This window comes from Talaromyces marneffei, chromosome 5 (genome assembly GCF_009556855.1).
Source record: "Talaromyces marneffei chromosome 5, complete sequence".
Taxonomy (NCBI): domain Eukaryota; kingdom Fungi; phylum Ascomycota; class Eurotiomycetes; order Eurotiales; family Trichocomaceae; genus Talaromyces; species Talaromyces marneffei.
The window spans coordinates 594,715-621,963 of NC_072352.1; the positions used below are offsets into that span (position 1 = coordinate 594,715).

General features: G+C 47.2%; 9 protein-coding genes across 9 annotated transcripts; 6 read left to right on the plus strand and 3 right to left on the minus strand.

The window, feature by feature from the left end:
- Window positions 1-290: 290 nt before the first annotated feature.
- On the plus strand, window positions 291-2,383 carry EYB26_006535 (uncharacterized protein; the record flags this gene model as incomplete). Its single annotated transcript, XM_054265811.1, has 2 exons — window positions 291-605; window positions 662-2,383. The coding sequence occupies 2 exons, from the start codon at window positions 291-293 to the stop codon at window positions 2,381-2,383; spliced, it is 2,037 nt and encodes a 678-aa protein (XP_054121786.1).
- A 1,088-nt stretch (window positions 2,384-3,471) lies between these two features.
- Window positions 3,472-5,750, plus strand: EYB26_006536 (uncharacterized protein; the record flags this gene model as incomplete). The annotated part of the gene is made up of 6 exons (XM_054265812.1): window positions 3,472-3,709; window positions 3,777-4,153; window positions 4,223-4,320; window positions 4,384-4,584; window positions 4,653-5,132; window positions 5,249-5,750. 6 exons carry the CDS (start codon window positions 3,472-3,474, stop codon window positions 5,748-5,750), a joined length of 1,896 nt encoding a protein of 631 aa, XP_054121787.1.
- Window positions 5,751-6,152: 402 nt separating this feature from the next.
- On the minus strand, window positions 6,153-7,007 carry EYB26_006537 (uncharacterized protein; the record flags this gene model as incomplete). Its single annotated transcript, XM_054265813.1, has 3 exons — window positions 6,153-6,438; window positions 6,497-6,600; window positions 6,669-7,007. The coding sequence occupies 3 exons, from the start codon at window positions 7,005-7,007 to the stop codon at window positions 6,153-6,155; spliced, it is 729 nt and encodes a 242-aa protein (XP_054121788.1).
- A 793-nt stretch (window positions 7,008-7,800) lies between these two features.
- Window positions 7,801-9,045, plus strand: EYB26_006538 (uncharacterized protein; the record flags this gene model as incomplete). The annotated part of the gene is made up of 1 exon (XM_054265814.1): window positions 7,801-9,045. One exon carries the CDS (start codon window positions 7,801-7,803, stop codon window positions 9,043-9,045), a length of 1,245 nt encoding a protein of 414 aa, XP_054121789.1.
- Window positions 9,046-12,263: 3,218 nt separating this feature from the next.
- Window positions 12,264-14,526, plus strand: EYB26_006539 (uncharacterized protein; the record flags this gene model as incomplete). Its single annotated transcript, XM_054265815.1, has 6 exons — window positions 12,264-12,398; window positions 12,460-13,041; window positions 13,098-13,249; window positions 13,300-13,473; window positions 13,549-13,905; window positions 13,962-14,526. The coding sequence occupies 6 exons, from the start codon at window positions 12,264-12,266 to the stop codon at window positions 14,524-14,526; spliced, it is 1,965 nt and encodes a 654-aa protein (XP_054121790.1).
- Window positions 14,527-16,649: 2,123 nt separating this feature from the next.
- EYB26_006540 (uncharacterized protein) lies at window positions 16,650-18,108 on the plus strand (the record flags this gene model as incomplete). The annotated part of the gene is made up of 2 exons (XM_054265816.1): window positions 16,650-17,264; window positions 17,317-18,108. 2 exons carry the CDS (start codon window positions 16,650-16,652, stop codon window positions 18,106-18,108), a joined length of 1,407 nt encoding a protein of 468 aa, XP_054121791.1.
- A 521-nt stretch (window positions 18,109-18,629) lies between these two features.
- On the plus strand, window positions 18,630-20,774 carry EYB26_006541 (uncharacterized protein; the record flags this gene model as incomplete). Its single annotated transcript, XM_054265817.1, has 1 exon — window positions 18,630-20,774. One exon carries the CDS (start codon window positions 18,630-18,632, stop codon window positions 20,772-20,774), a length of 2,145 nt encoding a protein of 714 aa, XP_054121792.1.
- Window positions 20,775-21,359: 585 nt separating this feature from the next.
- On the minus strand, window positions 21,360-23,287 carry EYB26_006542 (uncharacterized protein; the record flags this gene model as incomplete). The annotated part of the gene is made up of 8 exons (XM_054265818.1): window positions 21,360-21,568; window positions 21,631-22,011; window positions 22,087-22,130; window positions 22,189-22,487; window positions 22,545-22,590; window positions 22,658-22,784; window positions 22,862-23,168; window positions 23,246-23,287. 8 exons carry the CDS (start codon window positions 23,285-23,287, stop codon window positions 21,360-21,362), a joined length of 1,455 nt encoding a protein of 484 aa, XP_054121793.1.
- Window positions 23,288-24,222: 935 nt separating this feature from the next.
- EYB26_006543 (uncharacterized protein) lies at window positions 24,223-26,944 on the minus strand (the record flags this gene model as incomplete). Its single annotated transcript, XM_054265819.1, has 8 exons — window positions 24,223-24,470; window positions 24,525-24,678; window positions 24,743-24,950; window positions 25,147-25,268; window positions 25,328-25,427; window positions 25,483-25,687; window positions 25,803-25,917; window positions 25,976-26,944. The coding sequence occupies 8 exons, from the start codon at window positions 26,942-26,944 to the stop codon at window positions 24,223-24,225; spliced, it is 2,121 nt and encodes a 706-aa protein (XP_054121794.1).
- Window positions 26,945-27,249: the final 305 nt, after the last annotated feature.

A 27,249-nucleotide genomic window follows, 5' to 3' on the forward strand; every position in this document is an offset into this window, starting at 1 on the left:
AACATGCCCCCCGGGGATCTGAGACCTCAACCGAGTGATCGTCGCCAACGACACTTCTCTCGCAACAACGTCCTTCTTTCTAGGATGCTCCTTGTACCAATTGGAACATCACGTTGACTCTCTCTTACTTATTTCACTTTTCTTTAATCGAACGAAGTGCTTGTCCTTGTTCAAAGTTTTGCTATTTCAGAATTCCACCCGCTCCTTCCCCATACCATCAATTCAATGACGCCCCTTTAAATGCTTATAATCAACCACCTTTTTCAGCCTGCTCATACCGTTTCCTCGATATGAGCTACTCCAACTCCCGTGGTGGCTCAGGTTTCCGATATCCCCAAAGTCGGCATGACCTACGTGGTTTAGTTGCCCGCGTGCGCAACGCTGCTTATTCCTACATCGACGACTCGAAGAACCAGCCCGGAGCTGGGTTTGGATATAGACGATTTCCTACATTGTCCTGGCAAAAGGCGAAATCTCTCCTCCGGGCATCGTTTTGCGTCGCAAACTTCCTAGCTGTGCTATGGATGGTTACATTGTGGTGGGGTGAAAGGACTGTTTTTCGAGACCTAGTTTCACAATGCTATTGGGATTCTTGGGAGAAATGGGTAGGAATCAAATCTTGAAGATCTCGATGATGCATCAAAGCTAACATGTTTTCAAGCCCGCCCACGCAACACCCCATCATGTCGTGTTTATAGCCGATCCGCAACTTGTTGATCCTCACACATACCCAGGTCGACCCTGGCCCTTATCGACTCTTACGGTCAAATTCACAGATCAATACATGCGACGATCATTCTCTTTGATTGAAGACCATTTCAACCCGGATTCGATTCTATTCCTTGGTGACTTATTCGACGGTGGTCGAGAGTGGTCAACTTCAACGAGTCAGTCGCCGGAGGAACAATACCGGAAATACGGAGACAAATTCTGGCTAAAAGAATATAACCGATTTTCTCGTATATTCTTTAATCAATGGAACAAGGACCGCTCTCCTGAAACTGGGGAGCATCGCAGTCGCAAGTTGATTGCTAGTTTGCCAGGAAATCACGACCTTGGATTCGGAAGTGGTGTGCAACTTCCAGTTCGGCGACGCTTTCAAGGATACTTTGGCCGTGGCAACCGGGTTGATATTATAGGCAATCACACTTTTGTTTCAGTGGACAGTGTTTCTCTCTCTGCGATGGACCAGCCTGATCCTGAAACCGGTAGTACTGGGAATGGAGCTGGCGATGGTCATCAGCCAAACCAAGCAATCTGGGGTCCAACGGAGGAATGGCTAAAGGGCGTCAAAGACATGAAGGCCCGTCTCGAAACAGAAGAGCTTCGATTTATGCGAAATGAGACCGAAGGTTTCAAACTTCTTCATGGTCTTCATGAAGCATCGGCGGATACTGTTGTTCAAAAGGCCCCCATTGAATCGCAGGGATTTCCGACTATCTTGCTCACCCACGTACCATTGTTCCGAAAGCCTGCAACGCCATGCGGTCCTTTACGCGAACGTTATCCACCCGCTTCTGTTGACCCTTTACCTGAGGAGGACGAGGCGAATGCTTTGAAGGTCGCTGGTGGTTACCAGTATCAGAACGTTCTTACACCGACAATTTCGAACGCAATTATGTCGAAAATTGGCCCCGAGGTCTCCCACGTCTATTCCGGAGACGATCACGATTACTGCGAGGTTACTCATCGGGAATATAGTGGATCGCCGAAGGAGATCACTGTGAAAAGCCTGTCTTGGGCAATGGGGGTACGGCATCCAGGGTTTTTGATGACTACACTGTGGAATCCAATTGATCCAAAGAACGGGAAATCTCTTGAGGAAACGTCACGGCCGACAATTCAAAACCATCTATGCCTTCTTCCGGATCAACTATCAATCTTTATATACTACGGTATCATCTTCTTCGTTACCATTGTTGTCCTCGTCATTCGAGCCATGGCCGTCACATTCATGTCCTTTGGCAAGCCCATGGACTACGAGCCCGCGCTACCGATTAGCGAGCTTCCAGGCCATTCCCGAACCTCCAGCCGTACATCAACTTCGCCATATAGCAGGATCACCGGTGCAACATCAGGTGGAGAACCCCGACTAGGAAATCGCAATAATTCCACTTTGGCAGAATCCACTTACCGTATTGATGAAGACGTGCAAGCAAGCTCTCAGCGCTATGACGACTGGAAAAAGCAGGGTGGAAGTGACTGGGACGACGACGACAGAGGAACCGCTAAGCTCTTATCATCATACAATCGTCAGTCGGGCCGTGAATGTGTCGGACCGTCATCTAGCACCGGGCGATTCGTGTTTGAATTGAAGAACAGCATCAAGCACGTTGCTATCATAGTCCTTCCGTTTTATTTTTGGTTATTGTTAAGATGGTGAAAAGTTGATATTTGCTCTCATCATTTGGGATTGTATAATGTATCTTAGCGAGCATAGATCTTTGGGTGGCGTTTTTAGGGTTCCTTCGGGTGTGAAAATATACGCTGTTTGTGGGCTTGTTGACTTCAATCTTACTCGTAATGATGCATAACACCATCGAGTAATCAGAGCGATACCTGCAATCAAGGATAAGAACGAACGTCTCAAGCATTGGCCCACTCGTATTAGTACTAATTTGCCGGCGTCCAATTTCTTGTCCGAACTTGTGATTATGCCTGCCCCCTTGCATCTGCCTATAGGCAGAACTGACCAGTCATGCTCGACTGTCGGTCATTCAAGAATGAAACAAACACTATCTTATACTTCTCATTACTATTTTTGTTTTGTATATGCGCTTCGCTCGATAAATTCATTTTATTTTGGCGGATATCACTTTCCCCGATCTGAGTTGGGCGTAAAGTATACATCGTTTTCATGGACTCGACACTGAGAGAGACTATGGTAGATGTCTAGTGGGCTATTATTTTCAGTGTGCTCTACCAGGCCTGTTACGGGCACTGTGTATGCAGCAATCAGGATTCGAGGGCGCTTAAGGGGGATGTATATTATCCGTGATAGCCGATCCTCTCGGCTCCGTCTGTGGAATGTTCCTAGTTTGTCAAGGGAGAAACCCATATTAAGGCGCAGCACATACATTCTGCACAATCAATAATAGCAAAGTCTCTGCTCCATATAGCATTGCAAGGTGTTTAGGTTACTTTTAATGCAGGTGTTGTGGCCGTAGATCAGCGTACCCCTAGCTAGCTAGGGAGATTGTGCCAGGCTCAAATACACGTTGCATGAATCTGTGCATAAGAGATCTATGTCTACCGTATTTGAACCTTGTAAAGCGATGAGCCAAGGGTGGTTTGTGACCTATATAAGATTTGCCCCCTTTGTCCGGTGTCACATTTGTCGCCTAGAGCTCTGATAATAATATTTTCCTCGCGTTGTTCTGCTTTTCTCACTCCTTCTTTACTTGGTATATACATATGGACTCGTCTTGATCTTGGTACAAATAGTCTCCGTTTAAAGGAGACATCCTCAGAATGAAGGCCACAACGCTTTACCACCTGGCGACTTTGATCACGCTCTCGAAGCAGATTGCAGGATACGGTATTACTGGTCTATCCGGAGGAGTCAACACTGCTACTGGAGAACGACCGGTGCGTCGTGACTTGAGGGATTTACAATCCTCTGGTGCGGCATTCGATCTTTATGTTCAGGCGCTCGCTCAATTCCAGGCTGATGATCAGAGTGATTTGGTTTCGTATTATGAGGTCGCAGGTAAGTCTTGACCCTGACAGTGTTCTATTATTGCCTGCAACAAAAACGCTAACAGGTTACAATCCAGGAATCCACGGATATCCCTACCGATCCTGGGACAGTGTAAACGGTCGGTACCTGACAGGCTACTGCTCTCACGGCTCCCCCATCTTCCCAACCTGGCATCGACCCTATCTTGCACTTTTCGAGCAGAGGATATGGCAATACGCGCAATCCATTGCAGCCACATACCCAGCAAGCCAGCGGCAAGCATACATGGAAGCAGCCGTTTCATTGAGGGTGCCTTATTGGGATTGGGCTGTGAATCCTAATATGCCGGAGTGTCTTACATATCAGTCTATTATGATTAATACGTCGACTGGACAGGAGACGATAGATAATCCTTTGTATTCATATAAGTTCCATCCGTTGCCGTTGGGGACTGATATTCCGACTGATGATCCCGTAAGTTTCCCTTTCTTGCCAAAAAAAAGATGATGGAATGTTTTTGGCTGATGGATTTTGGTTCGACAGCTTGCAAAGTATCAGGAAACGGTTCGATCACCGGATCCAAATACTGGTGAGAGTCGAATGGATAATGTCAATTCGGGAATGTCATCGAACGCGGCGTGGTGAGTTTTGGCTCATATAAACATGAACTGGACCATTTTGCTGATTTGTGGCCTTTTGAAAAGGTTGAGATCAAGTACATATCAACTCCTCTCATCCGAAACTAACTATACAGTCTTCTCCAACTCCGTGCTCCAGGACAGAGGAAACAATTATAATAACCTCGAGAGTATCCACGATGGCGTGCACGCCTTGGTCGGTGATGGTGGCCACATGACATATTTCAGTATGGCGGCTTTTGATCCTATTTTCTGGGTTCACCACTGGTAAGTACCAAATCCTACCTAGATAAAAAAAAAAAAAAAAAACAGAACTTGCTGACTGACGACAACAGCTCAATCGACCGTATCTTCGCACTCTGGGAAGTCCTCAACCCCAACTCGTACGTCCAGCCCATGGCCGATACATACGGTACCTTCGTCATCGAAGCCGGCACCATCGAAGATATCAATACACCTTTATATCCATTCCACCGCTCAAACAACTCGAACGACTTTTGGACGTCAGCTACCAGTCGCTCAACCCGGACCTTTGGCTATACATACCCCGAAATTCAGGACTGGGCCGTTAATCAGGCTACGCTTCAGAATAATGTTCGTACAGCGATCAACAATCTATACAATACACCGACACGGTCGAATCTTGAAGATGCTAAGAAGAAGAGAAATATTCTCGATGATTTACAAAAGGCGCCGCAGGAGTTGGCCAGTATGGCGACGAATAAGATAACCGGTCAAATGACGAAGACACAATTTGATCGTCTTGGAGTGAACAATATGGTCAAGAATTGGGCTATTAATGTTGCAGTTGATAAGTAAGTTCATCCTTTCGATCCTCGGAGTTCCTATCCCCAATTTGGGAAACCACTTTCCATTTTCGACAAAAAAAAAGGGAATAATACCAAAATTAACTAATTTTGCACATCCCTAGACACGCACTTGACGGGAAACCATTCCAAATCCATTTCTTCTATGGCGAGCCTGATAGTCAGCTCAGCCCCGACGAATATTTCAAAGCGCCGAATTTGATCGGCACATATCGTACATTCACGGGTCCAATGTCTTCTTTATCACACGGCACTCAACACCGTCGCTCTCCCCTGGAGGGTGGTGCTCCAAGACTATCAACAGGACAGATCTCTCTTTCCCCCGTATTAGCAAATGCTGCCTACAGTGGAATCCTACCAGACACTTCTCTTTCCCCACAAAACGTGGTTCCAAAACTATGCGACAATCTTCAATGGCGCGTAATCGATTACTCGGGGCAGAATGAAGTTCCCGTGCAAGATCTAGCAGATAAAGGCCAGTTGAGAGTTAGCGTTGTTTCGAGGGATGTTGAGCCTATTTTGCCGGGCGAGGAGCACTTGTTTCCTGGTTATGGGGACTGGGTTGAGTGGAAGGATGTAACCAAGGGTAAAGTAGGGGGTGTATGATCTGTACGATAGGAAAAGATAGTTTGTTTGACTAGGTGTGTAAGTATAGATTTGTTGCTTGAAGGGTGTAATTTTATATATTATCTCGATTTCTAAAGATGGGCTTGAGCCTAGTAGAAACCCCCTGCTGTGGCCAGTCGTGCCACACATCAATGAATCAGAAAAAAAAAAAAAACAGTCAAATTAATTATCGGGGACTTAATCAGAGACTGATCGACATTTTTGACTATACACGTATGTAGAAAATCATTCCTCAATCTTGAACTGTCCTCAACACAACATGAAGTAAACGGATATTTTTGAACCAGCCAGAATTCCGATTACCAAATTCGTCTGGCAGACGAGTAGTGCATGAAGAACATAATTCTAACGAGAGAGCCCTGTACAACGTACGACCGGAGCTCACATAAAGCACAGAGCTGCAAGGACAGACAGGAGGAGAAGGGTGGACATCTTGCTCCAGGCACCGAAAACTGGCGCATCCCCTGTGGGAATTGGGCTGCTTGAAGCTGTACCACTTGCAGCCGTGGCACTTGCGGACGTGCTACTTGCAGCAGTGCTACTTGCGGACGGACTGCTGCTGGCTTCTACTCCGAAAACACCGCCATTGACAGAGGCCGTATCAGTACTGGCGTTTGCATTTTTTGCTGCGGCCTTGTATGCATCAAGAGTATTCGGACCGGTGGGACTGAGCAAGGTTAATACTGTTTTGTGGCTTTCACTGAACGCTGGACTTGTGTACTCACGGAGGATTAATGACTCCAACCATACCGGCCTGGCAATGTCTACCTTGAGCACAGTAATACCATAGAGGCTTTGTATCGTTGATAGTCACAGTAAAGACCACTGGCTGTATTTTACGCACCCCGAGTCAATAGCTTGTTCATTCTAGCTGTCGACTGATTGACGGGAACTTACTGGGCCTCCACCGGCGCTAATAATTCCGCTGGAGAGACTGGTCTCGTTCACAGGGTGACAGGGATCCGCAAAGGTTGATTGTGTAACTGAATGGTCTCCTGATACAAACTGGAATTCAACTTTGCCTCCAGGAGAAACTGTGAGCGTATCTGGGCTGAAGATGAGTCCACCTCTACCGACGGTAACGGTTTGGACTGCAGATGAAGTTGCGGTAGTGGAAGAAGGAAGCAACGAAGAAGTAGTTACAGTGTTGGCCCCAGAACCGCCAGGGTTTCCATACTGGGCGCTGACCAGAGAAAATAAACAGAGAATGGGAATAGACTTGAAGATTTGATTCATCTTTGCTGCTGATCGGAGTGTTCAATGTTAGATGAGCGATCGTTGAGTGATTAGATCTGGAAGAGTCGGCTGAATTGATAGGTAGGACTGCCCGCTATATATCAAGTCCAGCACGTGGCTGCTCATGTGACGTTCAGCAATCAGATAAATATCAACGGAACTAAGTGGAGGCCATTCAATCATGACCCTTGAATAATTAAAGGTTTGTTTTTAGCATAGCCCCAGTCTGTGCTGGACAACTATAAATGACGTCCAGAGTTAGCGGTTTGAGAAGAGTCCCAATTAGGAAGTACGTGAACTCCACAAAGCCCCTATCACAGCCGCAGACCGCAAAAAAAGCAAAGTCAAGAACTCGGACACTTTGTGACGATTTGCGCGTTTATGCTGGATAGACTTTTTTATAAATCATATTCGTTCGTATTTATTATTCTGGGGCTGAAGCTTGATTACGTAGTAGGGTGAGAATGAAGCTGCTATCACGACATTCGCTCGTTCTCGTGGTCCTCTACTAGCATTGATGGTGATCTCGATAACGGTCGGTCAGAAATGCTCATTGCTCCTCATGATTGAATCGAACATTTCCCAGATGTAGTTAGTTATTTATCTTGCTGTACTACGAGTGTGTATTTGCACTGTTCGTCGGCGGATCGTAAGAACACAAAACGTCCGCTGCCCTCGACCTTTACATGAAAAAAGCTTTGCATCGATAGTTCGTTAGTAGTTATCATTACAAAGTTATCATTCATTCATTTGGAAGATTCCCAACATCGATCTTGCAAACACGTGGTGGAAAATGTGGAGCGCGCATACATTTAGCTTCTGTTTCTTAGTCGTGTCGAGTCGTGCCCTTGCCCAATTTCAAACATTCTCTCCACCGGGACAGAGCGATGTAACATACTCGATCAACGTTCCCGAACACACCTCTACAACTGGCTCAGGGCCGATTTTTCTCCAAATAAAATCCACCGTCGCGGTGGAATGGGTTGCATTTGGCGAGGGAACTCGGATGCAAGGATCGAACATATTTGTCGTTTATGGAAACGGGAATGGAAACGCCACGGTGTCTCCAAGGCTGGGTGGACCACATGTTGAGCCCCTTTATAACCCGCAAGCCCAAGTTTCGCTGTTGGATGGCAGTGGAGTAAGCGACAACGGCTCAATTACCGCGAATATTCGTTGCGACAGCTGCATCACTTGGTCTGGTGGCGGACACGAAGATGTGACGAGCGCTTCTGCTTCCTGGGTATGGGCGATCAAGTACGGAAAACTAATCCAGTCGGATAGTGTCTCTGCAACTATCAGGCAGCACGATGTTGCGGGCCTGGCATCTGTAAACTTGAAGGCAGCGACTGGCGGAAATTTGGATAACCCATTTCTTGCCAGTGCGTCGCCTACATCTTCAACCGCTTCTACGTCATCTTTTAGCCCATCATCATCTAGCTCTTCCAGTTCAACCCAGCCCGTGGTAGTAACGACTGTCGGCTCTCAATCGACCGACAGAGAACGGATCGCTCATGCTGTCGTTATGATTACCGTAATGGTTGTACTCTTCCCTTCCTTCGCCCTGGGAATCCATCTATTCCCATCGTCTCACACAGTCGTTCTCCACGCCTGGCTCCAACTATCCACTCTCGCCTTGGCAATCATTGGCTTCGCTCTCGGAATCTCCCTATCCGTCGATCTTTACCCCGTAACAGGCTCTTCGTACCACCAAATCATCGGCATCATCGTCATTTCTTCCTTGATCCTTTTCCAGCCTGCGATGGGGCTTTTGCAGCACCGGTATTGGCGCAAATCTGGACAGAAGGGGACATTCGCTTATTTGCATAGGTGGCTTGGCAGGACGATGATAGCGCTAGGCATTGTGAATGCCGGGCTTGGGTTTTGGTTTACCGGGATTGGAAGTTCCATGGCGCCGAACGGCGCGGTGGTTGCGTATGGTGTTGTTGCTGGCGTTGTGGGGATAGGGTACGTTTTGATGCTGGCTTTTCTTGCCCGTCGTGCGCGACATGCACGTCCTACAAATGTGGCTAGCTGAGCTGGAGCGATGAGGAGATAGTTAGCTTCTGTCGCCAGTGAGATTATATGAGGATGACCAAGATGTTGAGCGTAGTGCCCGGGCTTTCATACCCAAGTATAAATTGATACTCGTTGACCATTGTATAGATATATTATTAATGAATACTATTGATTATTCGTGGAGAGGCCTAGGCAGGCTAGTGAGCTTAGCTGTATATATCGATATACAAAAGATTCATATTATATCTATAACGTTGACCGAAACTGCCCTGATCTCAAGGACTTCAGTGCACCCCATTTGGGCAGTTTCTACCTATAGCAGCACAAAACATTAGAATCAACCATCCATCCAATGTGAGCGTGTTTGGGAATACAAAGTTATTAGCTAGTCTATCCAAGATCTATCCAAGATACGGCTGAACACTCCTCGCTGGTCGGACCCTTGCGGCGAGGTGACTTGGTTACGCCGTCGAAAGCTGACAAATGTCCGTTTCCCAAGAGCCCAGATTCATCCTAACTGGGGAAGACTCTTGATCATGGTTTTCTAGACCCATGCAATTCTAGACCTGTCGAATAATTTACATTGGCCTCCCTTGGTCTGGAAAAAGAAAAGCGTCGAACAGAACATGGGAAGTCATCGACGGCAAAACAACAACATAACTCAAATCACGACTCGCCAAGTCTCCCTAAACCGCGGACCTCTTAGGTTTGTAGAACTTGCCCATCAATATTATGGATAATCCTGATGAAACAAGACTCCACAAGAGGCAACAAAAAGTGCAAAAAACGCCTTGGCAAAACGTTGGCATCTACTTTCACAAGTGTTTGCCTCAAAAAGATCTTTGCGGTAAAGCCGAGATTCAACTATCTCCGCGGGTCGTTCGGGTCGTTGCGTCGACGCGCAATCGGATCAGATCAGATCAGATCAGATCAGATAGTCGAGCTCGATAAAAAATAATGTGCAGTATTGCAGTTCACTCGGTATAGCCAAAGATGACAAATAAGACAGGTCATCTGACCAGTCTTTTGGCGGGGGAGGGGGAATGGTAGATTATCGCTTCACTTACCAGGTACATCCATCCCTAGACCGCCGAGCCTTTGAGGTTTATGGAATGCATGCACGCTTCATGGAGAACTGTGAATACTCCGTGAAAAAGCCGGTCGTAGGTGGCGAGAAATCTTGCCGACATGCCTTCCTGAGGGGGTAGTTTTATTCCCGTTGGATTTAAATCCTTAGATTTACCAGTAGTAGTTAGTTTGATGGTTTGATCTTGCCACCATAGAAATACCGTAGATAATGGAATGAGCACAGTCGAGGACAGTGTCTAAGTGCGGAGCGCGAATCCGTGCCCAATAGACATGCTCGAAATGATTGTTTTACTACATAGGCGATGGAATTAGATGTATTGTTAGCGTTGAGTGCCTACTCCGTACCTATGCCAGTAACTGCGGCTAAAGATGTAGATTGAAAGGGTTCGTTGCACAGTGAATGTGTGTGTGTGTGTGTGCTGCATGGGATGTTGCAGCCGACAGCGCGAATCAGATTTGACGAGTATGTCTCAGCTGGTCGGAGTATGGGGATGGGAAAGAAACTGCCAAGAGTGAGTATTTAATTAGTGAATAATGAATACAGTATTGATTTGACTCCTCACTTGATTGATGTGTTGCTGTTGAGAAAACAGGGGTTGATGACTGATCAGCTGAGTACCATTTTACCCTGGTACCTGTACTTCCTCGGTAGAATGGGATCATTCCTTCACCTCACGCTGGTGATGTAATTAATTTCTGAAGAAATTGTCAATTGTTGAGAATGGTTCTGTCGAGAGTGACAGGTCCAAAAGTGTTCACGTGTGCATATGTACTACGTAGTGGAAGAAAAAAAAAAAACCTAAGAGATATCAATCTCCTCGGAACAAAGCGACCGACCCAGTCTCTACGTAGACTCCTGGGGATGTCCATTGGCTGGAATTGTGTATCTGTTCCAACAACTACGATGCGATGGGGCAATTCCCGTCCTCTTTGGCTGGATCTGTGGGGTTTGTCAACAGCTAGTAATTTCGTGCAGTCAACTAGCTTACTCGGGATAAGAATCTCAATATAATTTGCCTCCAATGGTCTGTAGTCTGTACTGCGTAGTTCGTACTCTGTCTCGTAAACTCATTTCCGCGCTGATGGATTTCCCGACGGAGCCCTGGGAATAACGCTTAAAATGTACGCGCGGTGTCGACACCGTTCTACACGTGATCAGCGAACCCTACTACTGTAGTAGTAAGTCTGCTAAATAAATACCTGAGCGTCACAGAGCGTGTACCTAGCATTACCTTTGGGCACCCTATGTCGCATGATAGACTATCGTCTAAATTTTCACTTTTTATAGCGTAAATATTGTTGGGCCGAGGTTATACCTACCGGGATGCCGTTACCGGTACGGTAAGTTAGGGCACAAAACGTGGTCAGCCGTTGATAGATGGCTGCAAAGACTATTAGTTATTTAGCCCATCCAGAGCGGTCCAGATCTTTTCTGCGGGGACTGCTTGCTATTATTAATAGCGTTATAGGCTTAAGTTAGTTAACTATAATACGTAGTAACTTAGTTGTACGTATTGAAAAGTTTGCTGGATTTGAAATTTTGATTTTCCCCAAGCCTGATCGCCGATTGACATGGTGTGAACCCTTTCTGGGTGTATTCTCCGAACGAGTGCGATTGTTGGATGGCTTGTATCCATCAATCGGCAAACCATTCGGTATGCACCTAGGTTCCTAGCACACGGAAAGAATCTTGAGGCCAGCCCGGCTGTGGGACACGGAGAAGTCACGGAGTAAGTAAATTCGTTCAGAACTAGCGATTCGTGGGGACTACGCATACTCAAGGGTCAATGCCGAGTAAAACACGAGCTATCTCGAGCCAAAGTCATACCTTATTTTGCCTCCGCCTTAGAATCTTATTGGAATATGGTTCCTTTATTAGCTTGAATAACCACTCTCACAATGTAAGATGCACCCTGTCTCGGGTACCCTTTCAACTAGTGTGCAACAAATTCAACACCTTATGAAATTGTTAAATCCTTCCTGCGCTCAGGTGTCCGGGTGCTCATATATGAATTTGTAGTAGCAATTGCGGGCAAAGGTATAAAATGCCTTGCTAAACCTCCACCGGTGGCAAGCTGACTATCTCTTCACTCATAAAACGGGTTGGCCTTCTAAATTCAGATCCGACTTGAATCAACTGTAACAGCAATGTCGGAGCCAAATATCGCCAGATCATTGGCGCCTGCTCCTCCTGGCTTCCAGCGCAGACCGAGTGCAGAGCTACCCAGACAGCGGAAGAACATATCAACAGCTTGCACTGCTTGCAAAGCCCGAAAGTGGAAGGTCGTCGTCGTTCCTTTTTCATATCCCAGGTACCACAGCTAACATGGCTCCTAGTAAACAGTGCACCGGAAAAGTTCCGTGCAACAACTGTATTCGGAGTAACACTGAGTGTGTCATAGACGAGTCGAACGACAATCGTCGCCGATTTGCCCTGAAACGCAAGCTGGAGGAGCTCACTAAAGAGAAGAACCTGCTCGATCAGCTGGTCGAGACTCTGCGCTCCAGTTCCAACGAACATGTTGTGCGACTATTAGACCTTATCCGGAACAAAAGGACGTCGCTAGAAGAGATCAAAATATACCTTGATGGAAAAGCAACCGACAGTGAAGTTGAGATGACCCCCGAGTTGCAGGAAGTTCATGATCGCCTCGAGGCAAGAGCGAGCAAGCGGTCCAGTCGTCGTTTGCTGGATGTTGCATGGCTTTCGAATATCCCGGTTGTTGAAGTGCCAGCCCACCCATGGACGACGGTCACAGATGATGACGGTCTAGTATCGTTTTTAATCTCTCTCTGGTTGACATGGAGTCACCCTTTTTGTAACTGGATTGACCGTGATTTGTTTATTCGAGACATGCGATCAAAGGACACAAATTCGACTTTCTGCTCTCCATTCTTGGTTAACAGTATCCTAACCAAGGCTTCGGTGAGTTGAAAGCACAAATGTCAATGATGATAACTCGTAACAAGCTAATGTATCAGTTCTACTGTGACTATCCTGAGGTGTTTGAACATGTAAACGATCCAGAATCCAGAGGTATGCACTTCTATAGAGAAGCGAAGCAACGGTTCGAAAACGAAGACGGCAGAATCACCATTTCCACAATTCAGGGATATGCCACCTTACTAACAAGGCACGTACTTTTACTTGCTCTAGATGAATCCCGCTAACTCGACGTTGTAGCATGGCTCTCATCGGAAAAGACCGACTTGTCTGGCTTTCGCTTGGCCAGTTGGGACGAATGGTCGCTGATATCTCCTCGTCCAACCCGCCAATGCAACTACATGGTAATGAAAATAAGCGTGCTGAAGGAAGAGCCATTGATAACACAATTTGGGGAGTGTACAATCTTACTGCGTCTGACCACCTTTCAACCTCACATTTCAAGAACGCCGCGCTGCGAGAAAGAATTGCTTACTGAGACTTTTGCAGAATGTTTTCGACCATTTTCATGAAACCTCTTGACCAAGAGAAACCCCTAAGACCCCGTTTGCCCTCTGACCACGATGATGACGATGCTGCTGATGTGGCATGGAGTCCGTATCCTCGCCACGGAGATGACCAACCGTCTCATCTCGCATGTGTCTTTAACAGCCTTTGTAAACTCAATGAGTTGAATGTTGAAGCTATTCGACGGCTTTATCAGGACGAATCACGCAAGGCGATATCTCGCCCGGGTATGGAGATTGTCATTAGCTCCATATTGCCGCGGTTACAGGCATGGTACATTGGTTTGCCCAAGTGTGTCCAGGAAGGGCAATCGGCGCTCCCGCATATTCTAGATTTGCAGTAAGTCTACCGTTTCTAGTTAGGAGTTTGGAATTATGGACTTACAAACTCTCCAGCATGTATTACCATGCTACGATCATCGTCTTGTTCGGACTGCTCAAGACGTCCTATCGGTATCCGTCATCCCCAGTGATCATCACCCCCAAGAAAGCGCGGGAGACTTGTGTAGAGTCAGCGCATCAAGTTGCTCAAATGATTCGACTTTATCGTTCGAAATGGGGCATTGAGTTCATCTCTGGCACAGCTGTCTATTGGTTATCGATCGCATTCTTCGTACTGCTCGATGAGCTACAGGATCAGTCGAATCATAAAGCATTTATCGACCTCTTCTCCGTGGCAAAGGTGCTTTCGAAGCAATGGTTTCTTATGAAGGGCATTCTGCGAATGCTTCAGCTTACGGCAAGACAGATGCATATTAGCCTACCTCCAGAGACAGAACCTCTTCTCCGGGACTTTGAGACAAATATGTGGCGCCAGGAAAGCGGCCGCAGAAAGCTTAGCAGTGCCTTTCCTAATTTTTTATTGTTGTTCCGGCGTGTAACGGACGAGGGAGGCGGGTTACATAACCCGATTGATTTGGATCAGTATTTGGAGAAGTTGGATGAAGTTTCGAAGCCGTAGGAGTTGTCGAGGTTGGAGATTGTGCATGACCGCCTGGGTGCTCCTTCCTGAATTGGCCGTGACGGCCTGGTCGCACCTTCTCAGATTGTACTCATGATTGCATGGTCACCTGATTTACGACAGGGGAACTACGGTTTACTTCATCGTTATTTGCTTGCTCCCTCACATCACTCACAATCCTGTACCTAAATTGAAGTAGCTGGGTTTGGACGACACGGCATTGACATGCAAATGGCAATCTAGACTACACACCTTTTACAATATACGCGACTCTCACTATGGCAGATGTAAGGAATCAGGCGTAGGGGGTTGAGAGACTTGTTGTATTTGGTTAATCGAGCTATATTGACTCCAACGATGCGCCATATGGCCTTGATCAGCGAGGTCGTTTTGACCCATAGCGGCAAGCCCTTCGGCTTCCCTATCACTACCGGTGCGGATGTTGCTATGATTGCATCATCACGGTGGCTTCAAGCCACGAACTACAATATCCATGGATGGGCATGCTCGTAGAGGCAGACAGCGAAAAGTATCGGCCGACTGTTTGCGCCCCTCATTTGGATTCGGTCTGCTATAGGCCATGTTGGATGCCGAGCCTCTGAAACTGTCTTTGCGTGTCTAAGATAGCGGCGTAGACTTGGAAAGGTCGGTATTATGCCTCCTGTGGCGGGCTATGCTCATGACGTTGTTTGCCTCCCACTGCACTTTCCACCTCACCACAATCTCTCAAAGAGGCCAGTACCACAGTTTGAAGGAGCTGTTCTGCTCCTGTGTTGTTCTTTCGTATAAACATCTCGTATCCAGGAAGTCACAAGGAATGGCAGCCCACGTTCAAGGAAGAGCAATCATGAATGGCCTCATTATTCCCAAGTGGCAATTACCGATCGTTGATTGGCCGGTCGGTCGCAGTCGGGAGTTACCGCTCCTTCCCGATTTGAGCCAAGGTCGCCAAGAACCAAGAGTCCAGAGTAGTCTCCAGACAAGGATTGAAGAAATGCTTGGTTAATTACGATGGAACAGTAAGCTTTCTTCGATGTCTTTGCCATACAGTGAACCACGGGTTTGCTGCAAATGAGCTTTGGCGTTGTGCAGGCATCTACTCCGTACGTAGTATGTACAGAGTAGCAGGTTCAGTGTGGGTGTAACGTCAACTAGAGTACAGCTAGCTGACTGCGGAGTCCCCCGTACTGCAGAACAGAACAGAACATACCGTATGGAGCACTCGTTAGTATGATTTTTCTTTTCTTCTCGCAGACATCATAACAATTCGTTGTCGGCGTAGTGTATACTCCGTGCTCCGTTCAGACAAGTGCAATAATCACACTAGCACCCTCATAACAGTTCGCAGGCCACTATACAAAAGCCATGTTATGGCAGTTATGCTCATTGAACGAGATTAAGTGCAGGCCGACTAGACTGCTTCCATCGTAGCGTAGGGAACAAGGCCCACGGCGACCGACGGGGGCGCATTTAAACTATGCGCTTGCCCGCCAATCATCGCCGCAGAAGGGACCACGCCGCGGTGTGCCCCCTACTGAATAGCAGCGTGTAGTGCACTACGTATAGTTGTGTACTACCCTGTAGGAGATAAACGATGGAAGCGCAGAACATTAACCACCAGTTCGAACCGGCCCGAGGCCTGAGGCTGGAGCTTGGCAAGGCTTGGAAAAATAAAACTCTTGCTTGATTAGAAACAATTGTCCAATCGCAAACACGACGATGCACTCGGTGGTAAGCTGGTGCGGAGCCCCAGGTATAACCAACAACGCACGTGTACGATTCGCGATGGTTGAGATGCACAGCATTGCATCACTATACGGAAGTCACGGAACGAAGTGCGAGCAAAAAACTGCTGGGCTAATTTCCCTGCGGGGAGACTAGACGCACGTCGAGTCAGAACTCAGGAAAATTAGCAGCGAAAGAAGAAAGACAGCTTCGCAGCTGTCCCTTGCAACAATCCCCACGTGGGCGTCGAACTTCCCGGGTCAGGAACGTGACCATGCAACTCGACGATTATAAGATGCGCCCGCTGGCCCCCATCCCAGCTGAAGTTTTTTTCTTTCTCTCGTCGTTGACCTCACGATAATCAATCGCTGCCGCAACTGCGAAATAGCAAGTTCAACATGAAGACCGGTATTGCTGCTGCCACCGTTGCTGGCCTTTTGGCCTCCTCGGCCTTGGCCACTCCTGCCAACCCTCACTCTGGCTGGGCTGGCAATGGTAACAAGCAGACTTCTACTCCCTTTGGCTACAAGGCTGGCTCCAAGCAGTCTGTCGACAACATGAAGAAGCAGATCAAGAACGTTGTCTGGATCTTGCTTGAGAACCGTTCCTTCGACAACATCCTTGGTGGTGTCCGTGGCCGCGGTTTGGACAACCCTACCAACAACGGTGATTACTGTATCCCCCAGAACACCAGCGACCCCAACAGCAAGAAGTACTGCACCGGCAACAAGAACTTTGACTCCGTTGCCCACGACCCTGACCACTCGGTCACTGGTAACAACTTTGAGTTCTATGCCCAGTATGCCCCCAGCAACGACGACATTGCTTCTGGCAAGCTCAACGCTACTCAGCAGGGTTTCCTTGAGAAGCAGTTGACTAAATACCCCACCGTCACTCCCGAGGTTGCTGCTGAGGAGGTCATGGGTTACTATACCGAGGAGCAGATCCCTGTCCTTGTCAACTTGCTTGACCAGTTCACCACCTTCAACTACTGGTTCTCTTGCGTCCCAGGAGTAAGTTATTTGCCCCCGTTTGATTACCAAGGTCCTTGAGCTGACGATTTAGCCTACCAACCCCAACCGTTTGTGTTCCGTTTCCGGTACCCCCGATGGTCACGGAAAGAACGACAAAGACTTCGATGTCTCCGCCATCCCCATCAACAGCATCTTCCAGGAGGCCACCTCCAAGGGCATCAGCTGGCTCAACTACGACGGCACCAACGGTGCTTTCAACCCCGACAGCTTGTTCTTTAACTGGACCAAGACCAACTCTCCTAAGAGCGTCGTCCCCATTCAGAACTTCTTCCAAGATGCTTACTTGGGTCAACTTCCTCAATTGTCCTACCTCAACCCCTCTTGCTGTGGCGCCAACACCAACTCCATGCACCCCAACGGTAACGTCTCCTACGGTGAGATCTTCGTCAAGCAGATCTACGAGGCCCTCCGCAACGGTCCTCAGTGGGAAGAGTCTCTCCTCCTCTTGACCTACGACGAGGCCGGCGGTTTCTATGATCACGTTCCTTCCCCTGCTGCTGTCCGCCCCGACAACAAGACCTACTCCGAGAAGGCCAAGAACGGAGAAACCTACACTCTCACCTACGACCGCTACGGTGGCCGTATGCCCACTTTCTTGATCTCTCCTTTCTCCCAACCCGGCCACACTGAGAACTATGGTATCAACCCTGCCACTGGTAACCCCGAGCCTTACAGCGCCACCTCCGTGCTCAAGACTCTTGGTTTGCTTTGGGATTTTGATGACTTTACTCCTCGTGTTTCCAACTCTCCTTCCTTCGACCACTTGATTGGACCTTTCCTTCAGTGGAAGACCTGGCAGTTGCCCGTTCCCAAGACCTTCTAAGCAAATCACCCATTAGAGTGATGTGTGCTGAGCATGCCTCGGGCCCTAGCAACGAGAAGGAGGAAATTAGGTTATATATGAATAGACGATAATGTTTATATATGATGTCTGTCAGCCAATGATCACTTGATCTATGACTGCAAGAATAGTCCTGGTTTATTATATTCTCTTATTCTCTTCAGATCTACACAATTTTCAAATTGATTCTATACGTTCCTTCCTTCCTTTTATGGCTAGACTGTGTAAAATAATAAGATTTGATCGCCGACGTCATTCGAGGTCCGTGATGGCCCCACTTGTGTCAGAGTGTCAACAGGATCCAGGGACACCGAGTTTCGTGTCTACTCTCCTTCGTGATAAATAATACGAGAAATGCTTCAATTGATCTCAATTCAGGACAGAGAACATGTTGCCTTTATTGATGTGATCACAGTACCTTAACAAGGAATTCTATGCATGCATCCCATCGTCCCGCTCGAAACTCATCGCTCTACAAGAGGGCTCCACTACCATAACAAACAATGCCCACCTCCTGTGCATCCACCACCACAACCACCTCACAAAGCAATGAAAGCAACAAGAACAACCATTCATCCAAAGTCTATAGATTTGCCAAAACGGCCTACAAGTTGTCTCTGGGTGGCAGCAAAAATGAACCGCAACAAGAAGAATACGCCCCTATTGCGGCTCGATTCGTGACGCCGCGGGACTCAATTATTGAGACGGTCGATGGGGAACGGTTACCCGTTGTCCCCGTTGACGAGGCGAAGAAATTGAACCGGTTCCGGGATGAGGCTGTAGATGGCGATGCATCAGAGGAATTAAATCTCACCCCCAGTAACAGTGATGAAATCGAGACGAAAGCTGCACCTACAACCGAATCAAGTGGTGTACCGATAAGGGCAAGGGAGGAATCGCCAGGAAGCCATGCTGGACCACTCGAATACGCGAAACCTCCGGCCCATACGCATCCATTATTCCCTCCGTTGCCGCTTTACGGACCATCATCGATGCTACGGACGCTGCAGTGTCAGACATGTCGGGTGGTGTCGTTTTGGCTTTCGCTGTCGTTTTTGGGGGTTATTATCACGGGGTCCTGCGTGAATGGGATACGGCCTGGAATTATGAATACGTGGGCGAGAGTTAGAGGGCGGAATTTAGATGTCGAGCGACCGTTTTACAAGGAAGAAATGGAGAGGGAATCAATCAGACGTGAAGAGGCAAAACGATGGGAGCGCAGACAATGTATCACAAGCCCTGGGGAAATGGAAATTGCTAAAGAAGAAGAAGAAGAAGGAAGGAGAATCAACGCCGAGGACCTGGATTCGGATTTTGAGTATCCGCCGCTAGAAGGCGGGCATGATCCTGTTGTTTGCGATATTGGATACTATGCGAGACGAGTCGGGTTGGACGTTGAGACGTTTATGGTACAGACAGAAGACGGTTTTATACTGACGTTGTGGCATGTGTATAATCCGAATGAGTACACGCCGTTACCTGAGAGTGAGCGGGGTTTTCGCCAACCAGATGTATTCTATGATCGGAAATCGAAGGGTTTTCCAGAGAAGAATCGTCGATATCCTGTCTTGTTGATACATGGTTTACTTCAAAGCGCGGGCGCTTATTGTGTCAATGATGACGACAGTCTCGCATTTTTCCTCTGCAAAGCTGGATACGATGTCTGGCTGGGGAACAATAGGTGCGGCTTTGATCCCCAGCACAAGACCCTGAAATGTTCTGATCCTCGAATGTGGTGTTGGAATATTCGTCACATGGGTGTTTTGGATCTTCCTGCGTTCATCTCGAGAGTGCTCTACGAAACCGGCTTCGAGAAACTAGGTCTCATCTGCCATAGCCAAGGCACCACCGAGGCAATGGTCGCTCTAGCAGAGGACCAAAGACCGGAACTGGGTGAACGCATCTCGGTATTCTGTGGCCTGGCACCAGCTGCATATGCCGGTCCCCTGATCAAAACGGCCTATTTCCGGTTTATGCGGATCATATCTCCAAGCGCGTTTCGACTTTTCTTCGGCATCCACGCTTTTATTCCGTTCATGATGACCATGCACAACCTCCTTCCGCCACGTTTATACGGTGCGTTGGGCTACAGGGTATTCTCGTACCTCTTCGACTGGAGCGATAAACGCTGGGACCGTGGGCTGCGCGACCGCATGTTTCAATTCTCGCCCGTCTATGTGAGTGCAGAGAGTATGCGTTGGTGGCTTGGCTGCAACGGCTTTGCAGTTCAAAAATGCATCCTGGCTACCGAGGAACAAGGTCTCCGGGAAGAGGAAGAGGATCGCAAATACGACGAAAACAACGAAAATAACAGTGAATCCGACAGCTCTGCGGAGATTTCTACATCATCATCACCATCATCAGAAAGAGCGAAAACAGCCTGGTACGGCCCCAAGACACCACCATTCGCATTCTGGGTTGCGGGATCCGATGGTCTGGTCGATGGACGGAGATTATTGAGGCGAATACGGAATGGGCGAGAACCGCATGTAAAGCTTGTGCATGAGAAGGTTATTGAAGGGTATGAGCATTTGGATGTTTTGTGGGCGATGGACGCGATTCAGCAGGTGGGCAGGGAGGTTGCGGAGGTTGTGTGGAGGACTGTAGGGGAGGAAGAGAGGGGGAAGTGTCGGATGCCGAAGTTTTGATCCTTTTCCTTTTTTTTTTTTTTTTTTTTTTTTTTTCGCTTTGTGTTTGCAAATATGGCGTTGCCGGGCTGTATATAGATAACAATTTGTTGTACATATAGATGATATCTGTCTAGAGTCGATTTGCGGTCATGTACATAGCGTGGGATAGTTTTCATTGCGCTTATAATATTATATATATATAGATCTTATATATCAGAAGCTAGAGTCTAGAATGGACCAATCGGAACTTACCTGTTGCGTGCAAGGAAGCCAGGCCTCCTGCAATAGCAAAAGGAATTAATTTTGGGGGGGGGGGCTCGCGTCTTGTGTTATTCGACATCTGGAGTCATTATGTTAACATAACTAATTGCATTGAGCTTTGATTATGTGAGCCATGACTCGTGCTCTAACTAACTAAGTTACAATGTATGTTCTTAATATGCGTTTAGATAACGACGGTCTTCTCGGTGGTTACAATCAGGGAGTTGGTTAAGTGGAAGATCTAGACAAAGCAGTGGCTACTTGGAAGGGAAAAACCAGTTTGATTTACTATCAGGAGGAGATACATTCAACTATCTACCCCTACAGGTATCTTCCGAACTATTATTTTAGCTTAATATGAATGCTCTTAGCCTGCATGAAATCATGTAGACCGTACTTCCCGGACTCTCGCGTGCCATTCCCGCTCTGCTTATACCCTCCAAAGGCCGTTGACTTGTCAGGTCTGAATACTGAGTTGATGCCCACCGTTCCGCTTTCGATCTTGGATGCAACTCGTAATGCGCGCGAGATGTTTTCGGTGTATATAGACGCTAAATACGCATGTCAGTATACTTTTGTCGCAGAATGAAAAGAAAAACACAGGTTTACTGACCGGATAATCCATATTCAGTATCATTCGCCAACCCAAGAACTTCCTCCTCCGTCTTGAACGTCTGAATAACCAACACGGGACCAAAAATCTCCTCCTTCAACACCTTCGAATCGGGACTTGGGTTTACAAAGATTGTAGGTTCAATGAAATAACCCTTGTCGCCCTTTTGCTTCCCACCTGTGATCAGTGTGGCGGATTGTTTGCCCTCGGCGATGTATCGCATTATAGTCTCGAATTGGACGGAGTCGGCGACGGGGCCCATAAAAGTGTTGGGGTCTAGGGGAGAGGAGCCGAGGCCTTGGGAGATGGATTCGAAACTTTCTTTCAGGACGGTGATGAGTTTGGAGGAGATGGATTCGTGCACGTAGAGGCGGCTTGCGGCTGGAGGATGTCAGTATCTATTTTTTTTTTTTGGGAAACTTGGGAATGAAAATTATAGGAATGGTTGAAGCTTACCGGCACAAACCTGTGCGGAGTTGAATAGGAATCCTTGAGCAAGACTAGAAGGAACAGTCAGTAGACACTCTCCTAACGAATCATGCGGCTTGATGTATATACTTAGGCACCGCATTCTTCAAATCGGCATCTTCAAACACAATCGCCGGACTCTTCCCTCCCAACTCCAACGATACCTTCTTGAGGTTACTCTTTGCCGCGGCTTCCTGCACTTTTCTGCCCGCGTTAATGGATCCTGTAAACGAGATCATACGGATTTTGGGGTGAACAGCGAGTAAATGACCCGTAGCACCGCCACCGGTGACAAAGTTGACTACTCCGGGGGGGAAACCTGCTTCAGTAAAGAGTTTGCCGACAAATAAGCCTCCCAGGGGTGACTTTTCCGATGTTTTGAAGATGACCTAACCAATGCATTAGCCGCGGACGCCCAAGAGTTTTAGGAAGGATATATCACGGACTGTGTTTCCTGCTGCGAGGGCTGGCGCAATCTTCCATGCGTAGTAGCTGATGAAAAATACGTTAGTTTTGAGCTTCTAATCCCTGGAGCTCGGAAAGGTAGTTAGTTACTCACAGATGCGTCGTATTCCAAGCAGCAATGCAAGCAACAACACCCAGAGGTTCGTACTGCACAAACTTATAGACTCCCTCGTCGGGTGGATACACATCTCCTTCTAGTTTGTCTGCATATCCTGCATAATCTATGATAAGGTCAGTAATTAATCATTTCCCCAACAGCCCATAGTTCATAGCTATGAGGAAGGAAGGGCAAATATACATCGAAAATAAGCCGGAATCGCCTGTGCAAACATCTTCCCACCACCCACAGGGATACCCATCGCCAATGACTCCAAACGGATGATCTCATCGATGTTTTTCTCAAATATATCTGCGAATCGGTTTAGTAGTTCCGCCCTTTGCGCGCCCGTGAATTGACTCCAGGGCCCCTCTTTGAAAGCCTTTTCGGCGGCGGCGACGGCATCATCGACATCTGCTTCTCCAGCGACGTGGATGTTGGAGGCGACGAGGCTGCAGTCGGTAGGGTTGTGGATTTCCAGGGTTTCGCCTGATTTTGCGTCTACATACTATGAATAGGACAAAGGTAAGAATAGTCAGCTATTTACTGACCCATCAGTGGCTCATTCATTCTTTTAATACTTACTTCATTGTTGATAAACAGTCTTGTCTCGAATTGTGAGGCCATTTTTGAGTAAATCTCGTTCTGTAGACGAGATTTCGGAATTTGTATGCAGGAAGAAGAAAATACTAGTAAAAGGTCCAGCAGGAGCGGAGCAAATATATATGTCTTTCATATAAGAAAGAAAATATTTATATACCTAGGTAACTATTATGGAATATCTATGTACGTATGTCGATCAATCCCAAACCTTCGTTCGGAGCCTGAAACGATAAGATTCGGAACAACCTACTTTCCCCGCATCTAAGAGCTCGGAATTGCTAAAACTCTATCTAGATTCCGCCGTGATAAGCAAGCACTCTACTTTTATAGTTTCTCTGTCTCTTTGATACCTGGGTAGATAGGTCATCCCTCCATGGCTGCGTGCGGCACTGTTCTAACCACGAGGCGAGGTACATCGATTGGCCAATGAAGGAGGGAAACCAACGCATAAAGAAACGGTGCCTCATAAAATTGAATGGGAATGATTCTGGTCCCAAGCTTTACACTCTCTTGATTTCCGAGTCTCAATGCTGTTGGGGTCGAGCTAGGGCTCGGTACGAAGGAATCATTTCCGTTCTCGCTCGGAATCTCGGAACGGCCGATTGCCAATGCTGTTGCTTGGATAGTTGAACATTTTGGCCAAGCTAACCTAACTTATCAAACATACAGCATAGTCCTATGTCAGTGATAATCGAACGACAAAACAATGGACGGAATTCTAGATGTGATATGTGAAAATTTCAAATTGCGCGCTCAAAGGCGAGATTCATCTCCATTAGTGTAAGGAAAGGCTCTAACCCTAATCGCCTTGCCATACTTGACTACCTAGTTGACTAAGTTAGGTCATTCAGATTATCTAAGACCGTAATTTGCTTGCTCAGAGTAAGTCTCATGGGTATTTTCCAGAAAAGCAGTCCATAAATCTCCCTGTCTCTATCTGGAGTTGAAAGTCCAAGCTTTCATGCTGTCCCTGGTTGAAAAGAAGCGGCTATACTAATCTGCCGAGCTCCCATGACCGCGCCATCCTCTCCTGCAGGATATCTAGCTTCAAATCGTAGATTACGGTCATAAACCTTAATCACAAGCTCGAATTCAACGCAATAATGAAGCTGGCCTTTCCCGCCGGGACCAGGCTCCACCGGGTGGAAATTAGGGTCGTCCTTGAGGAAGGTCATGTCAACAAGGATGCGGCCTGCTATTTCATAACCTGTGAAAGTGAGCTTTGAGTGATTGACACTGATTTGTAAGAGCACTAGCTAACCTTTATTCTGAGCATGCTTCTCACGGTAGTGAGACTCGTGGTGTTTGCTTGATACACAAAGAACTTCTTCGCAAATAAACTCGATACCCGGTTCCGCTGGAAACGTATGAAGCACCTGTCGGGTGATTATCTTCCCTGACGGCAGAAGCTCTCCCTGGAAAGAACAAGGGAAAATGTCAGAAAGACGGAGTAATTTGCAAGTGGGTGCCGACGCAAACCTTGTCTATGATCCAATCGATTGATTTTTTGATATACCTCTTCCCGTCAACGGGGTCATACCAGGGATTCACTTTCGCATGCGCCTCCCACACCGTTGGCTCGTAGCGCTCGGTACAGTAAATTCCATAACTGGAGCGAATTCTTCGCTCGGGACCATCGACTTTATTCGCTGCTCGAAGTATGGCACCATGAGCCACGGCCGTGCCACTATGACAGTACAAAAACAGGCGTCAGTGACAAACCAGATCGGTAAGAGCAAAGCCACAGCAAGACTATAACATCAAATCATATTTCCGCCAGCGCCTCTTGCAAAAGCACACTTTGGGCCACGTTGTACTTGAATGGATTGTAAAGGAAAGACTTGGGGTTGATATTGAATGACATCCAGCATTAAATTACTTACGGCATTGGGGCAGATGTCAAATGTATTTGTCGGTGTATTTGCTGTGAATATTGTTCCAATTGTCTCTTTATATGGTGATGAAGGGAAGGAGATGAAGAAAAGCCGCCAATCAATATCACTTTCTATTTTGATCAATCAGTCAGTAATACAGTTATGTAACACCGGGAATGAAGAAAAATACTCCGATCTCGACCCCTGCCTTCTCTGCTTTCCGTAATTGACTAAACATTAATTCGGATACGCCGTCCAGACAGGGTTTGAAGATATTCCTGAAGTCGTTTCTGTAAATTTCGTTTAGTACGTTAAGAACTCAATCTCAGCCACATTTTTACTTACTTACTAATGATTAGCCTGTTAGGTTTTATATATTTCTCGTTGTCCTTTGCTGTTAGACCACCGACAAAAAGGCGTTCGGGCTCAAGGTCACTCGAGTAAATATCAACACCTCGTTTAATTTGCGTTTCAAACTTGAGTAGGAGCTCATTGATCTTCCCTTCAATGGCTATTCCTTTTTCGATCTCTTCCAACTCAGTGTGACTAGCTAGACGGCACCAAAGTAGCTTTTCAAATTCTTCATTCAGGTAGCTTGACCCTCAGAGTGCACCTTGGCGAGTAGATTAGACGGGTTGGAATCTGACTTCGACGTTCTAGCTTACCTTCAGGATCGAACTCTTCTCTTTCTAGCCGCAGGGGGGATCTGGATGCTACTCTGTAGGTAATGGCATCAACTGTACCACCCCCAGCGTCAAGAAGGAGAAAACAATCACCTGCCTATATTATAATCAGCACAATGCACCCTTCTTTGACTGTTTGTTATTCAGTAACACACTGTGATCTCCCTCGATCTTTCCAGAGCGTATGTTGATGCTGCCTCTGGCTCGGTCACGATAAACAAGTTGTCGACATCGTAATTGCTGTGTTCAATGAATTCAGCCTCACGCAATGCTCTGGTCATGGCATTTTGCATAATCCTGCATGCCTTCTCTGTCCACATGACTGGAATACATAGAACAAACTCAACTGAGCAGTCATTGCGGTAGCCGTGTTGTCTGTTCATTTCTGACTTCGTATGGCGGAACAGGCGACTTAAAAAGTCGGCTATTATGTCTGTTTCGTCTCGTATTAGTTTTCTTGCTCGTAGGTCCTTCACAGTACTTGCTAGCTGGTTTCTAATATGTTTTGTGTGAGAGCTATGATCGAGCAGTAACTTGGACCTAGCTATGTGTCGAGATTGCTCCCCATAAATATCATTATCGGTCATAAATTTAGAGACTTCCCAACCCCAATAAATATGATCACGAATTTTGTCATCTTCATCCATAACATCGTCCTCATCGTGCTCGACATCCATCAAATCTGCTTCCTCGATACCTTGCCTGTTGCTTCCATGATCACCACTCTCGGAGTGTGTAGCCACGATCGTTTCATCTTCAACGACGTCGGTGGACTCGTCTAAGTCGTCTCCATTCCCGGCGTTTATTTCGGTATCCACTGGCTGTCGAATTGGCCTGCCTTGTTTTGGATACCAGCTTTGTGTCGGCACCTCAGTGAGGCCTTGGCTCATAAAGCTCATGGCACCGGGATAATTGGAGATGCTGTTGATTTGGCTTGTGTCTATATCGATGCCATCACGTTGACAATACACCGATACACTAGAAAACGTGGTCCCAAAGTCGACGGCCACAATGAAATGTCTTGTTCCAGGTCTCTGGATCGCTACCGGTTCAGGATCAGCAATCACGCCATCTGGTGTAGCCTGAATGAATGCATGTGAGGAAGCTGGATATATTTCCCCCATTGCGAACAGTTCCATAGACCTTGTTACCCTAATGCAATCGATTCTGAAGCAGCGTACCGGGTAGACCGAGTAGTCGAGGAAGAGGAGGGAGACGAATCCAAATTAAAGAACTACCTAGACTACATGGTGGGTGAAAATGGGAATACTTGGGCGTCCAGGGCGTGGTCTGTGTATTTGATTGACTGTGCCACATTTTCCATGTCACACTAATGCGAGGAGATAGCAAGGCTGCGACCAGTAAGCAGCAAGAACCACGTATTTCTGTAGATTAGTCTCCCTCAACTTGGAAAAGACGCATGCCACTA